Genomic DNA, 12,294 nt, shown 5'->3' with positions numbered 1-12,294 from the left:
ATCCTGCCAGAAAGAGAATCCTAAACCTGGGCTCCCCCAGCCTCCATCTTCCCATCTGTAGAATGGGGGGAGCCGATATATATCCCAGCACAGTTCCTCCCAGACTCTCTGCGGTAAGGGGACGGGGCGCTTTCCCCCAGCACAGGTCATACCTTGATAGCATGTAATATGAACGAATTACCAGGAAAATTAAGTTATGAGAACAGACATACAAGCCTGTTTAGATGAAACTGGTATTAAGCTACACTCTCAGATGCATATAAAAGTTTCCAAAAGCTTCCTCTCGATTCCCAGACTTCTTTTGTTAGAGGCCAGCAGCGGTCTGCGGAGCCTCGGTGCGGGCCGGTGGCAGCACACAGTAGGCCCGCAATAAGGGTCTGGGTCTGGGAGGAGGAAGGGCAGGGAGTCCTCACAGAGACTTTGGGGAAAGCCTGGGGCAAGAATTGAAGCAGATAAAAGACAGAAGAGAAATAAGACATCTGGAGCAGCAGCAAAGCTCAGAGACGGTTATGGAAACAGGACATAAATCAACAAAAATCCTCCCCAGAGACACAGGAGAATATCTCCACCAGGACGAATAGTTTGGGTTTGTTTAAAGTGAAAATATCATCTCTGGTTTCAAAAGTCAAGGAGGGAGCCAGAATGCGGTTCCCGACCTTCTTTATGCCTGAGATATCTGAAATCAGCCCCACGGCATCCATGAGAAATCAAAACCAGAGGGAGGCAGGTCTGCTTGCCCCAGGACCACGAAGCCACCGGGGTCATGAAGCCAGGGTGATGGGCAGCGTGACTTAGGGAGCACCGTTCTGTGAACTCCTCCTTCCTAGGGCCTTTCTGCCCTTGACCCACTCAAGCTCCCTTGAAGCTGTCCTTGGGGTCACTCGCCTGTTTGCTGAATACGTATCTATTAGTTGAAAGAATACAACCACTTATTAATAAGGTACCCCTCCCTGCCTCTTGTCACCACATCACTGGCGCCAGATGGAGAGAAAAAGGGGCTGAAGGGTAGAAGGCCAGCGTTCTCCCTCCCCTGTGTGTGGGCCATGTGACCTTGAGGAAGGTCAGGGCCACCATGCTGCCCAGGGCTGTTGGAGGGACGAGGAAGAATGGCGATGGCCAGCATTCATGAAGTTGCCCAAATACTCCATACTCGTTCGCCCATACAATCCTCCAGAAACCTTACAGAGCAGGACTATGATTATACCCATTTCACAGATGAGGGAACAGAGGTCTGGTACATCTGATTACTTAAAATACATGTTAGGACAGAGACATGAACCCAGATTTTTCAGGTTCCAGCTCCCAAGCCTTCAGTCCCCCTCCAGGGCAGGGCTCTCTCAGAGCAGTAACGAACTTGAAACTGATCTGACCCCTAGAATCAGTCTGTGCTGAGTTAAGGCACACGCATGTGCCCCACTCCCTGTAATTTCATGTGTCCACTTGCTGGGATCACAGTACCCAGAGATAGGATCAAACATCAGTCTGTATTTGCTGTGACCATATATTACATTTTTTTTTTTTTACAGATTTTATTTATTTATTTGAGAGAGAGAATGAGAGAGCATGAGAGTGGTGAGGGTCAGACGGAGAAGCAGACTCCCTGCTGATCAGAGAGCCTAATGAGGAACTTGATCCTGGGACTCCGGGATCATGACCTGTGCCGAAGGCAGTGGCCCAACCAGCTGAGCCACCCAGGCACTCCTGACCTTATTTTAGATGAGATTAACATTTGAATCAACAGACTTTGAGTAAAACCAATGGCCCTCTGAAATGTGGGTGGGCCTTGCCTAATCAGGTGAAGATCATCAGCGCAGCCCCGCAGCAAGGAAGAATTCTGCGAGCAGATGGCCTTTGGACTCAAACTGCAACATCAGTTCTCCCTCCATTCTCTGGCCTGCTGGTTCAATCTGCAGAATACAGAATTGCCGGCCCCCACGATCGAGGGAGCCAATTCCTTAAAATAAATCTCTTTTCTCCGCATCCTATTGGTTTGGTTTCTTTGGCTAGCACTGACTAATGCCCTGGCCAGAAGGCAAAAAAGGCGTGGGGGAATTACCTGCTTCTTGGATGTCCCCAATGTCGCCGGGGGCAAAGTCTGCCGTCTCCTGGCCCTTGACACAGCATGCCCGGAACACCAGCCCACACTGGTAGCCGACCATGAGGGTGTACTCACAGCTCTGGCCCGCGGCCTGGGCCGCCCTCCCCAGCAGGCAGCAGTGGCAGCACCTCTGTGAACAGGAGTGGAGAGTCAGGGTGGAGAAGCCACCCAGCACTGGGGCGCCCCCAAGCCTCTCTGATCCTGTATCCACACCGCCCACACAGCAACGACACATGGGACTTACTCTCTCTTCTAAAGGTTGGCCATAAGCAGCTCAAGCATGCTAAGCCCGAGGTGTGCTGTCCCCCAAACAGGTCCCGGGTTTGAAAGGAACCTTAAAGGGGTTTGCGCCCCCCAAGTACTCCTCCGCACCAGACTGTCCCCATCAACATCCCTGCCCTACCCCACTCACATACCTCCCTCCAGGAGGAATTAGCTATGACAGGGGCGCTCTGAGGGTCACACAAGAGCTCCCCGAGTGTCGCCTCCTTGTGTGTGGTCTACGATTTCTCTACCAAGCCCAGAAAAAAGAACAAGCCCTAGTCTCTTCCCTCCCGAGTGCAGGAGGTCTGGGCAGCAGAAGCACATCGTGCATTTAAAAAGCACGAGGACCTCGAGACAGGTCATCAAGCGAGGGACAGAGTTATCGCCTGTCACCTGGACCCCGGTGTTCCCGAAAGTGACACCTGTATCCTGGGGATGGCACTCAGGCTGATACAGGAAGAGCCCTATTTCAGTCCTTACTATCCTAAGAAAAGCACAGAACTTTCCAAAAGGCCCAAAGCAGGGATCAGGTGGTGTGGCTTTGCCTCAGTTTCTCTGCGGGCTGGTGGGTCTTCCATCCCACTGGTTCTACAACCTCCGTGCCAGAAAAGGGGGGGGGGGCACCAGTTACCTCCTCCACCTTCCAGGACACGAGTAATCCTTCCTGGAAACACTGATCACCCATCGGCCAAAGTGGCCTGTTCCTACTCCTGCTAGAATGTTCCGTGTCTTTTCCATACCTCCCTTTCTCTCTCGTCTGGGGACATGGGCAGTCGGCGTCTGCAGAGCCCCAGCCCTGCCCGGGGAGGCAGTCGCTATGGCCCAGGCTCCTGGCTTCGGGGGCCCCGTGACCAGGCCTCCCCACCCTCACCCTACCCAGCTCCCACACCCCAGAAACCTCCTCCTGTGAAGGCCCAGGAAGGCTGAGGGTGGGCGATGGGGCTTTGGACCCCCCAATTCCTCTGTGGGGAAACTCCCTCTACCCTAATCGGTGTGAAGAGAGAATCCCCAGAAAGGAACCCACACACCCCCACCCCAGAATTCAGACTCCATTCCAATTGGTGCTCCTTGAAATTGCTGCCTGGCCCTCCTAACAGAGAATGGGAAAATGTTCTTCCTGGAAACGCAGCTCGGACAGGAACCCAGCTGCCCAGCTTAACCGCCCTGGAGCTCCTTCTTCTCTCGCAGTGGGTGGTGAGGGAGGGACAGCCTCGTTAATTTGTGGTTTCAGGCCCAGAAAGCAGTCAGGGACAGAGGCCCCGAGGGACCCTCGCAGACCCAGGCTGCAAGGCATCACTCACTCGGCGCTCACCTCCCCCTGGGCCCGATGGACCCAGCGCTGCCTCGCCAGACCCCTCCCCTGCAGGTCCTGGAAGCATCCCGCCAGGCCACTCTGGAGTGGGGGCCTCTCTGAATCTCTGTCTTGTCTTCTAGGACAGTTTGGGAGGTCATGTGTTCTCAGAGCCCCCGTGCAGGACCCTTGTGAGCTCCGGGCCACATGGACCTCGCCCTGGCGGGCAGGAAAGCTCCAGGGCCTCCTGCTCCTGGCAGACGGGGTAGGGACACCTGCCTTGAATAGTGAAGAGGGTTCTGAAGGCCCCAGAGCCTGGGTCACCTCTGCTCTGATCTCTGCGTTCTGGCGGGAAGCCCGGGGACTGGATGTCCACAGGGCCAGCCTGGGTCTCTTTGTCCCTGTCTCCTCCAGGTCATCCAGGCTTTCCTGATTAAACTGCAGGGGGGTAGGGGATCCGAGAAGCGCCCTCCTCCTTCCCTGCTGCTCAGAGGAGGCCTGGGCAGGGGCTGAGGCAGGAGAGCACCCAGGCCTCCAGCAGGGGACAGGGCGGCTGGTGGGCTAGTCGCACCTTCACGAATGTAGCCTCGAGGCTGGCGTTGTCGCCGTGTGGCGTGGCACAGCTGTCCTGCTCGTTGGCCAGGTTGATGCCCGTGGCACAGTGCAGCTCCTCCAGCTGGCTGTGACAGCACTGCTCCTGGACCATCCTGTGTCGGGGGGGGGGGGGGCGGGCACTGAGCACAGGGCCCTGGGAGGGTGGGGCCCTGGGAGGGGAGGGGTCCTGCGGGGTTGGGGGGAGGCGCTGTAGTCCCCCAGAGATGGGAGCTCGGGCCTCGCTGGGTGCCTCCCCTTCCCAACCTACTCCCCCCCACACACATGCACTTGCACACACACACTCCACCCACTCACCAACCCACACACACACTCACATGTGCACACACACATTCACTCCATCCACTCGCCCACCCCCATTCCCACACACACACGTAGTCACATGTGCACACATGCATTCACATGCCCACACTCACTCCACCCACCACCCACTTACACGCACACACTCATTCACACCTGCACGCATACACACACTTACACACACTGACTCTCCTACACACTTGCATGTGCACCCACACATGCGCACACTTACACACTCACACACGCTCACCCACACAGTCATTTGTACACATACTCGCCTGCACACATGCACTCACACATGCACACACCGTGCTCTCACATTCACACATGCAGTTGCGTGTGTTTGCACACACACTTGCAGGCACACACACTCCACCCACTCACCAACCCCCACACACTTGCATGTACACATGCACTCGCACGTTCGTACATTCACAGATGTCCATATGTAGTCGCCCACACTTGCACACACACTCGCAGGCACACATGTGCATTCTACATGCACACACACCATAGCCGGCAGACGGAAGGTGCTCCCGAAGTGTACAATTAGAAAGAATGAAAGCAGAGCGGTGTCAGGCCCCCACCCCACCATCCCCCCCACCTCCACGCTGCAGGGCTGGAGCTCTGCACCGGGCTTCCCGTTGCTTCTGGAACCACCTGGAAAGATCTGTCTATGCTTGTGATCCCGCACATTTCACTTGTGCTTTCGGTGAATTTACAGATGATAGGTATTCCACCAGATTGGACAGAACAGCAACCAGACAGGGGTGCATCTGTCCCTGCATTCAAGGATGTTGGCTGGGCCAAAAACAGTGTTAGTGACGGGGGGGACTGGAAGGGTTAGGCACTGCTGGTGGGAGTCACGGATGCTGTAGCAGCTGTCAGGTAGCTCCTTGAAAAATTAAATACACAACGAGCAAATGGTCCAGCGATCCCACTGGTGGGTATGCACCCGGAAGAACAGAAGGCGGAGGCTCAAGAGGTCCTTGCTCACACACATTCACGCCAGCATCAATCACAGCAGCCAGAAGGGAGAAGCAGCCCCATGCCGTGCCCACCAAGGAACAGCCAAGCAGAACGAGGTCTATCCGCACGGTGGCGCACGATTCAGCCTGAGCAGGGAAGGACGCGTTCCCACCCGCTAGGACCGCACGGACCTGGCCTCTTGTCCTGTTCTCCCTTCCCACAACACGGAGTACCTTCTCAGGAACCCCGTAGTTACCTTACTGTTCTATCTTCTGTATCCTGTAGAAGAGCTTTTGTCTGTGTTGTTCAATGATTCCTCCCTGTCTCATCGAGAACATGCCTGGTGCTCAAAGTGGCCTGAGGTCTTGGGCAAATTTAAATTCAGATCCTAAGACATGTGGGCCCTTGGTTCGGGTTGGGATGCAGGTGATATGTGCGTGGGGGAGCCTCAGAGCTGCTGTTCCCTGACGGCCCCCAAATGTGTCTCGTGTTAGAGGCTCCGGGGGAAGCTGAATGCCCCAGGCTAGAGCCCAAGTCTGCAGAGAGGGCTCAGCCCTCCCGTGGTCCTCTGGGGTCGCTCCGTCCCCACCCAGTGGAGCTAACTGCCCCCAGGAGGGCTCGTCTGCTGTGTTAGCCCATCCCACCTTGAGTGATGACCCACTTTGAGCCAACAGCCCACGCTTGGCCTCTGACCTCTGCAAACTATGTGGGGTTCAATCCCCAATGTTCCCTGAACAAAGCGGAAACTATGCAGGGGTCCGGAGGGGCGTAGACAGTGACACGGCTAGAGCCAGTTCAAGTCGACGGCTCCCTCTTCACCAGGAGGCCTGAGACCCACATGCAGCCCGGCCCGTGAATTCCCCAGGACGAGCCAACTAGCCTCCTAGGGCCCGTCTGGCTTTGTGGTGCTGGCTTTTTCCCTCTCCTGTGTCACCGTCCCAACCCTAAAGGGACGTTATCATGATCCTCCTTTTCCACGTGGGGAAGCCGGGGCCCTGAGCTGGCTCAGGTCACACGGCCGGAAATCCAGCCCTGGCCCATCCAAGCTGCCGGGCCAGGCTGCTTCTCGTGGGCACAGGCTGCAGACAGAACGCTCGGCTGCCCACCCAGCTCGGCCCCGGCCCCTCTGAGGTTTCCAGCCCTGGGTTGCCCTCGGGAGCCAAACTCCCAGCTCTCGCGGCTCAGATGCCCCGCAAATCCCAACAGCCAAGCGTCCTGTTTCCTCTTCCTTTGTTTGGTCCACAAGGCTCTGGACTTTTCAAGAATTTCCTAAACCGAGATTTACATCGTCCGGCCGCGCTGGCAGGCTGCACACGATGCTTGCTGCCAACAAAAATGCGAAAGTCCAGGACGAGGCGAACGAGCCTGCCCTACGCATTCTTTCCGTGACAGCTCTCGGCCCAGCTGCCCCCAGCCCGAGGGGGGCTCGGCTTAGTCCGGGCCAGGAGGCACAGGAGAGCAGGGGCTGCCCCAGGACGGAACGTCGCCTTCCTGACATTTGCTCCCCAGAGGAGCAGGTCTGGGTTCACGTCCTAATGCTGTCATCTACCAGCTATACCTGGGGGGGAGCCCCAGCTCGTCATCTGGGAACAGGGATTAATAACAGGGTTGAATGAGGTCACGTGCCACAAGGCATGGCGCAGGCGACGAGCTTCCCACAGGCTTGCTACTATTACTTTCATGGCGATGGTCAGCGTTACAGAGCTGCATCCTTCACTCTAAGCTTATCTCCTCCCAAAATACTGTGGGAGCTTGGGTCCATTTAAGGGAAGAGGAACAGCAGATCCATGAGCCCGTCTGGGGGACCTCTCTGCTCCAGATTGGCTCGTCTGTGTTTTTGGGGTCTGAAGGCTGTCCACACTTTCACTTGCCAGTCACGTGATCGCATCCGACCCCACAACAGATCCCTTTTTGTAACGAGGCGCCTGGCTTGGCCGCAGAGCCTGGCAGCAGCAGAGAGAACAGCAGAGCCAGGTCTCTCTGCTCTGCAGCCCGGGGAAGGGGAGAGATGCCCCAGGCAACCCAGGGCGGTCCAGGAGGAGGGAGTCCAGCCCCATACAGGGATGTGAGAGTGCAGAGGAAGGGGGCACGGAGGGACCCACCAGGTCTGCCACGGCCGGGGCCGGCGTGGGCCTCTGTGCCAGGCTCTGCCAGGGATCTTGGCTCACGCTGTCCCCCTCCTACGGCTGCATTCCACTAAAGGAACACCATTCTTGTAGAAAGGGGCTGTCGGCACACGTACCTGCATTCCTTGGATTCCGAGGCGTAGGGCAGCGAGCAGTCTCTGTGCTGTGTGGCCATGCGGTGTCCGTCCGCACAGCAAGCCTCCATGACGGTGTCCGCGGCCGCTGTGTGGGGAGAGAGCAGGGTGCCTGGTCAGGGGGGCGACTCTGCCCTGGCCCAACGGAGGTCCCCTCGGACATGCAGCCCCCCTCCTGCTTCCCTGGGCCCCCACTACAGGCTAGTCCAGTCCGAACAGGCCTGCACACGTCCGTGAGTCACTCCACAAACGTGAATGGAAAACCCACTGGGTCCTGGGCTGGAACACACAGCCGCTCCTTCCTAGAAGGGCCTGACACCTGAACAATTACCTTCCAGATCCAAATCTGATGGGGCCGCAGCTCAGCCCCGGGACCCATGCTCCCCTCCCTGGGCTGGCTCCCTGCTCCAGCCAGGCGCCAGAAACTCGGATGAAGAAAGCCCAGATGGGTCAGGAGGACAACAGCAGAAATGGCTGACAGAGCCTGAACCAGCCGCCGTCCGGCCCAGTAGTGAGGGGGCCCAGGCACCCCCAACCTGACTCTTAGAGGGTCAGAAATGGGGGCACCCCGGAGGTTCCCAGCAAGGCTGACACCAGGCAGTGGCAACCCAGGAAGGCTCCCCGCCAAGGAGAGAACCGCCAGGCCACTGGGGACGAGGTGCAGCAGAAGCAAAGACTCGGGGACGGAGTGGGAATGGAGACCTCACAGCCACAAGCCCCTCGGGTGGCAAGGAAGGAGCCAACCTTTCCAGACCAGCTTCTGGGAGTCACAGCTGTGTTATGTCCTGTACTTGCCCTGCGCCCCTAGCTAGCAAGGCGCCAGTCCTCCCCAGACGGCGGCCGGCAGCTCTTGCCCCTGTTCTGCCCCAGACCGCATCCTCACCCACAGAAGGGACAGCAGAAGGGCTCCCGTGGGTCAAGCAGCTGGCCGCGCAGGCCCTCACAGCTGGACGACGGCCCTCCAGTCCTGAGCCAGGCTCTCAGCCTCTCCCTAGCTACTGTCCCGATAAGCCCCACACCACAGGGGAAGGAGATGGCCTCGGTGTGCCCCAAGGGAGGAGCAGCCGGGCACAGAGGTGCCCTCTGCCCAGGAGACTCCTGTGGCCAGAGCAGTACCCATAGCCTGGGTGGGAGGCCGCGCTGTGACGGCACGAGCGAGCCTGGGCTTCAAGAAACGCCACGTTTTCTTACTGATGATGGCTTCCTGGCCCCCAGCAGGGTAAATCCTGTGGGGCTCGGCTGAATTTCTTGGCACCATGGGCCTTGGGTGTTTTGTTTGGGCTCATTATTCTTCCAAAGCTGGGCCCTCGAGGCGGCCCCAGAAGGGAGGCTCTCTCTCTTGAGCTTAACACGAGGCTATGACTTCCTGAAACGTCCCCCTGCCAACCTGCTCCCAACTGTCCCAAGTACATCTGTGGTCAGACTGGGTGTGGGACATGCTACCCTTGAACGCCATGCTCACTGCCCACCAGAGTGACTGTCTCCGGAAAGACCCTGGGACAGTCGGCACGCAGCTGCCCTTTCCACATGGCTGGAAGGAAGAGAGGTGGCGTCGCCTGGAACCAAGTCAGGGCCACCGCTTCCCCAGACTCCCAGGGATCTCTGAGCTGCTCCCCACAATGAGGGAGGTACCCCAGTCCGTTCTCATGTGCACGGGGTGGAGAGTGACAGACCACCCGGTCTGCTGCCCCTGGCCACTTGGGCCCTCCCCCGCTCAGCTGTCCCCCCTCCTCATTCCCCGACAACGCCATCTGTGAACATGGGAGAGTCGCCGTGGGGTCGGGGCCTGGACAAAGCTGCCTGGGGTCACGGGTCTCCCTGCGGCACAGCAGGGACATTGCCACAGAGCGCTGGGGACAGCGTTGGATGGGCCCACTCACACATTCCTTCATTCTTGCCCTGAATTTAAGACAAGCACTCATGAAACCGGGGACTTTATCTGTTGGAGATAAAATATGACCTGTAGTTCACCCCGGGATGAGTGTGACCCCGCCGGGAGGCTGATCTCCCCCACGCCACCCAGCCCAGCTCCCTTCCACCCTGGCTCCAGCGGGGCCCGCCCCCCTCCTGCCTGCCGTCTCACCCCTGGGCCTTCTCACAGCCTCTACGGTCTCCAGGGCCGGCCCGCCCCGCACCCCCCGATGGGGCACCCTCACTCCTGCAGCCTGCCGGCCCACCAGCCTGGCCGGGGCCCCTCTGCTCGCACACCACGCCTGTACGTGGAGCACAGCGCCCTCTTCCCAGTGATCCCACAGCCTCGCCCTCCCACCCACAAACATCTGCGAGCTGGGCCTGTCTCCTGTCATTACGCCCTCGGCACAAGGCTGGCCGGTAGCCGCTCCAGAGCTGAGCAGAAAGAGCCTGAGCTCCGGGCTCACAGCTCTAATCCTGGCCCCGGCTCCTTATGCTCCCTGACCCGGGGCAGGCTGCCTCACCTCTCTGGGCCACAGCTTCCCCGATGGTAAAATGGGGCTTGGAGGACCTTCGCAGAGTGGCTGAGCAGGTAGATATAGCTTCTAAAGTTCTTGTTTAAGATTTTATTTATTTGTTTGAGAGAATAAGAGAGAGAGAGCATGAGAGGGGGGGGGGGTCGGAGGGAGAAGCCGACTCTCGCTGAGCTGGACCCCAATGCAGGACGCAGTCCGGGGTCTCCAGGATCATGAGATGCGCCGAAGGCAGTCGCCCAACCAGATGAGCCCCCGAGGGAGGTGGCTTCAAGTTCTGAGCACACAGGGAGCTCCCGGTAAACAGTACTTGATTATGTGTTAAAGGAACAAAGGGGCTTTGCATGCCATGCGTGCCCTGTGAGAAATGGGGAACCATGGCCCTGGGCAATGCTGTGCAGAAGCCCCCCAGGGATGAGCAGCACCCCCAAAGCCTCCCTTCATCCCTGAGAAAGACAAGCATGGGGAAGCTCAGGCTCCCACGGCCCGCTCAGTGGGGTGAGCACTCTGTGCCCTGAGCTATGGAAACATCTGGAAAGGATTCTCACTGGGGAACCTGAGCCCTCTGAACCTTGTTCTCAGCAGGACAATAGCCTGGTAAGTCCTTTGCTCTGTCCAGAAATTCTGGAATGTCCCTGGAATGCTCCAAGCAGCCACAGAGCTGGAACTCGCGCAACGCAGAGGCCTCTGGGGGCGGGGCTGGGTGGGACCCGCACACAGCCGCCTGGGAGCCACAGGAAGTCCCCGCACGGCCCATCAGATGGGCGATGGAGAGCCCCCCTGGGGACCACGGCCGGGCCGGATGGTGACGAGGCCGATGTGGGGGGAACAGACCGGGGCATCACTGTCCTCACTGGAACAAGCGTTCCTGACACGCGGTGAACCTCTTCCACTCACCATCTCTCTCTCCCTCCACCTCCACCCTCCTGTTGACATCACCAAGCAGGGCGCATGCGTCACACTGTCGAGTAGAAGAGGCGTCTTTTCCGACCCCTTCCCCCTCTCTTGGCCCCTTGGCCACTTCCTGTATTCTATGCTCAAGGGAGGAACAGCTCTGGGGGGAACATCTCTCCACACACTGTCATTCCGAAAGCCCCGCGTGTCTGCTTCGGCCGGGTCAGCCAGAGCAGAGGGGCTGGATCACAGGCCAAACCTTCTCGAGACCCCCAGACACAGAATGGCAGCCGTCCCAGAGGCTGCCCGGCTCACACGGCGCTGCCCACCCCGCCGCAGGAGCACGGTGGCCGGGGACGGGTTTAGAGCCAGCACCTGTGGCCGACGGGCGGCCTGCTGGAGCTGGGCTGTCGGGCCGAAGCTCATGGGCTTCTGGTCAAGGCAGAGGCACAGACGGGGGGATGAGCAGAGAGTCCCAGCTGCCAGTCGGAGGGACCGAGGGAGAACGCTGGCCCCTGTGTCCCCGTGTTCCTCCGGAGAGCGGCAGGGCGCAGGGGAGCGCGGCATCGGTGTCAGGCAGACCTGGGCTTGAACCTCTGGCCCCCTGGTCCGCAACTCACCATCCCAGGGTAAGTTCCTGAAGCGTCTGCGCCTCGGATCTGGGTCCCAGTCTAGGAAACAGGGCTTGGCCCGAACCAGAGGGTTCTTGTGGCCGTCTGGTGCCCAGAAGGCAGCCGGGGGTCCTCCTACTCCCCTTCCCGCTCCATCCCCACTCGCCACCGTCCTGCAACCCAATGCCTTAAGTATCTTGCCGCCAAGCTGTCACATCAGTGGCTGCACGTCTGGAACCTGGACTTCGAATGTAATTATGAAGGGAAGCAGCCAAATGGCGTGAAGTCGCCACACGGTGATGTGAACATAAATGCTAGGGTGTCCTCCATCCCACCGGGACCGTGCCTTGCCCTCCCAAAACCAGTGGGCGGCCGGCTCTGCGCAGCTGTCACTCAAAGTCCCTGACGCTTTCCTGCCGACCTATCATCCCACTGCTCCTTGGCCTGGGCTCCGGGCCCTCTAGGCTCCAGTCCTTCTCTGGCCAGCCCTGTCACCCGCTCACCTCCAGACACTAGCCAGTTCTGTCGGGGTACCCCGCGGCACCAGGCCT

The 12,294-nt window shown here is 58.9% G+C and overlaps 1 protein-coding gene across 2 annotated transcripts in view; it reads right to left on the bottom strand.

The window, feature by feature from the left end:
* FBLN1 (fibulin 1) overlaps positions 1–12,294 on the bottom strand; it is an 80,016-nt gene that overhangs the window by 54,338 nt on the left and 13,384 nt on the right. For both annotated transcript variants that reach the window (XM_059187266.1, XM_059187265.1), the window contains exons 2-4: positions 7,777–7,882; positions 4,225–4,360; positions 2,057–2,228 (exon numbers count right to left, since the gene is read on the bottom strand). In XM_059187266.1, coding sequence (XP_059043249.1) covers positions 2,057–2,228; positions 4,225–4,360; positions 7,777–7,882 — 414 coding nt within the window. The remainder of the gene's footprint in view (positions 1–2,056; positions 2,229–4,224; positions 4,361–7,776; positions 7,883–12,294) is intronic.

Source organism: Mustela lutreola, chromosome 8, assembly GCF_030435805.1.
Source record: "Mustela lutreola isolate mMusLut2 chromosome 8, mMusLut2.pri, whole genome shotgun sequence".
In the NCBI taxonomy this organism is placed as follows: Eukaryota; Metazoa; Chordata; class Mammalia; order Carnivora; family Mustelidae; genus Mustela; species Mustela lutreola.
The sequence above is the reverse complement of the archived record's forward strand: the minus strand, read 5'-3'. Positions and strand labels throughout refer to the sequence as shown.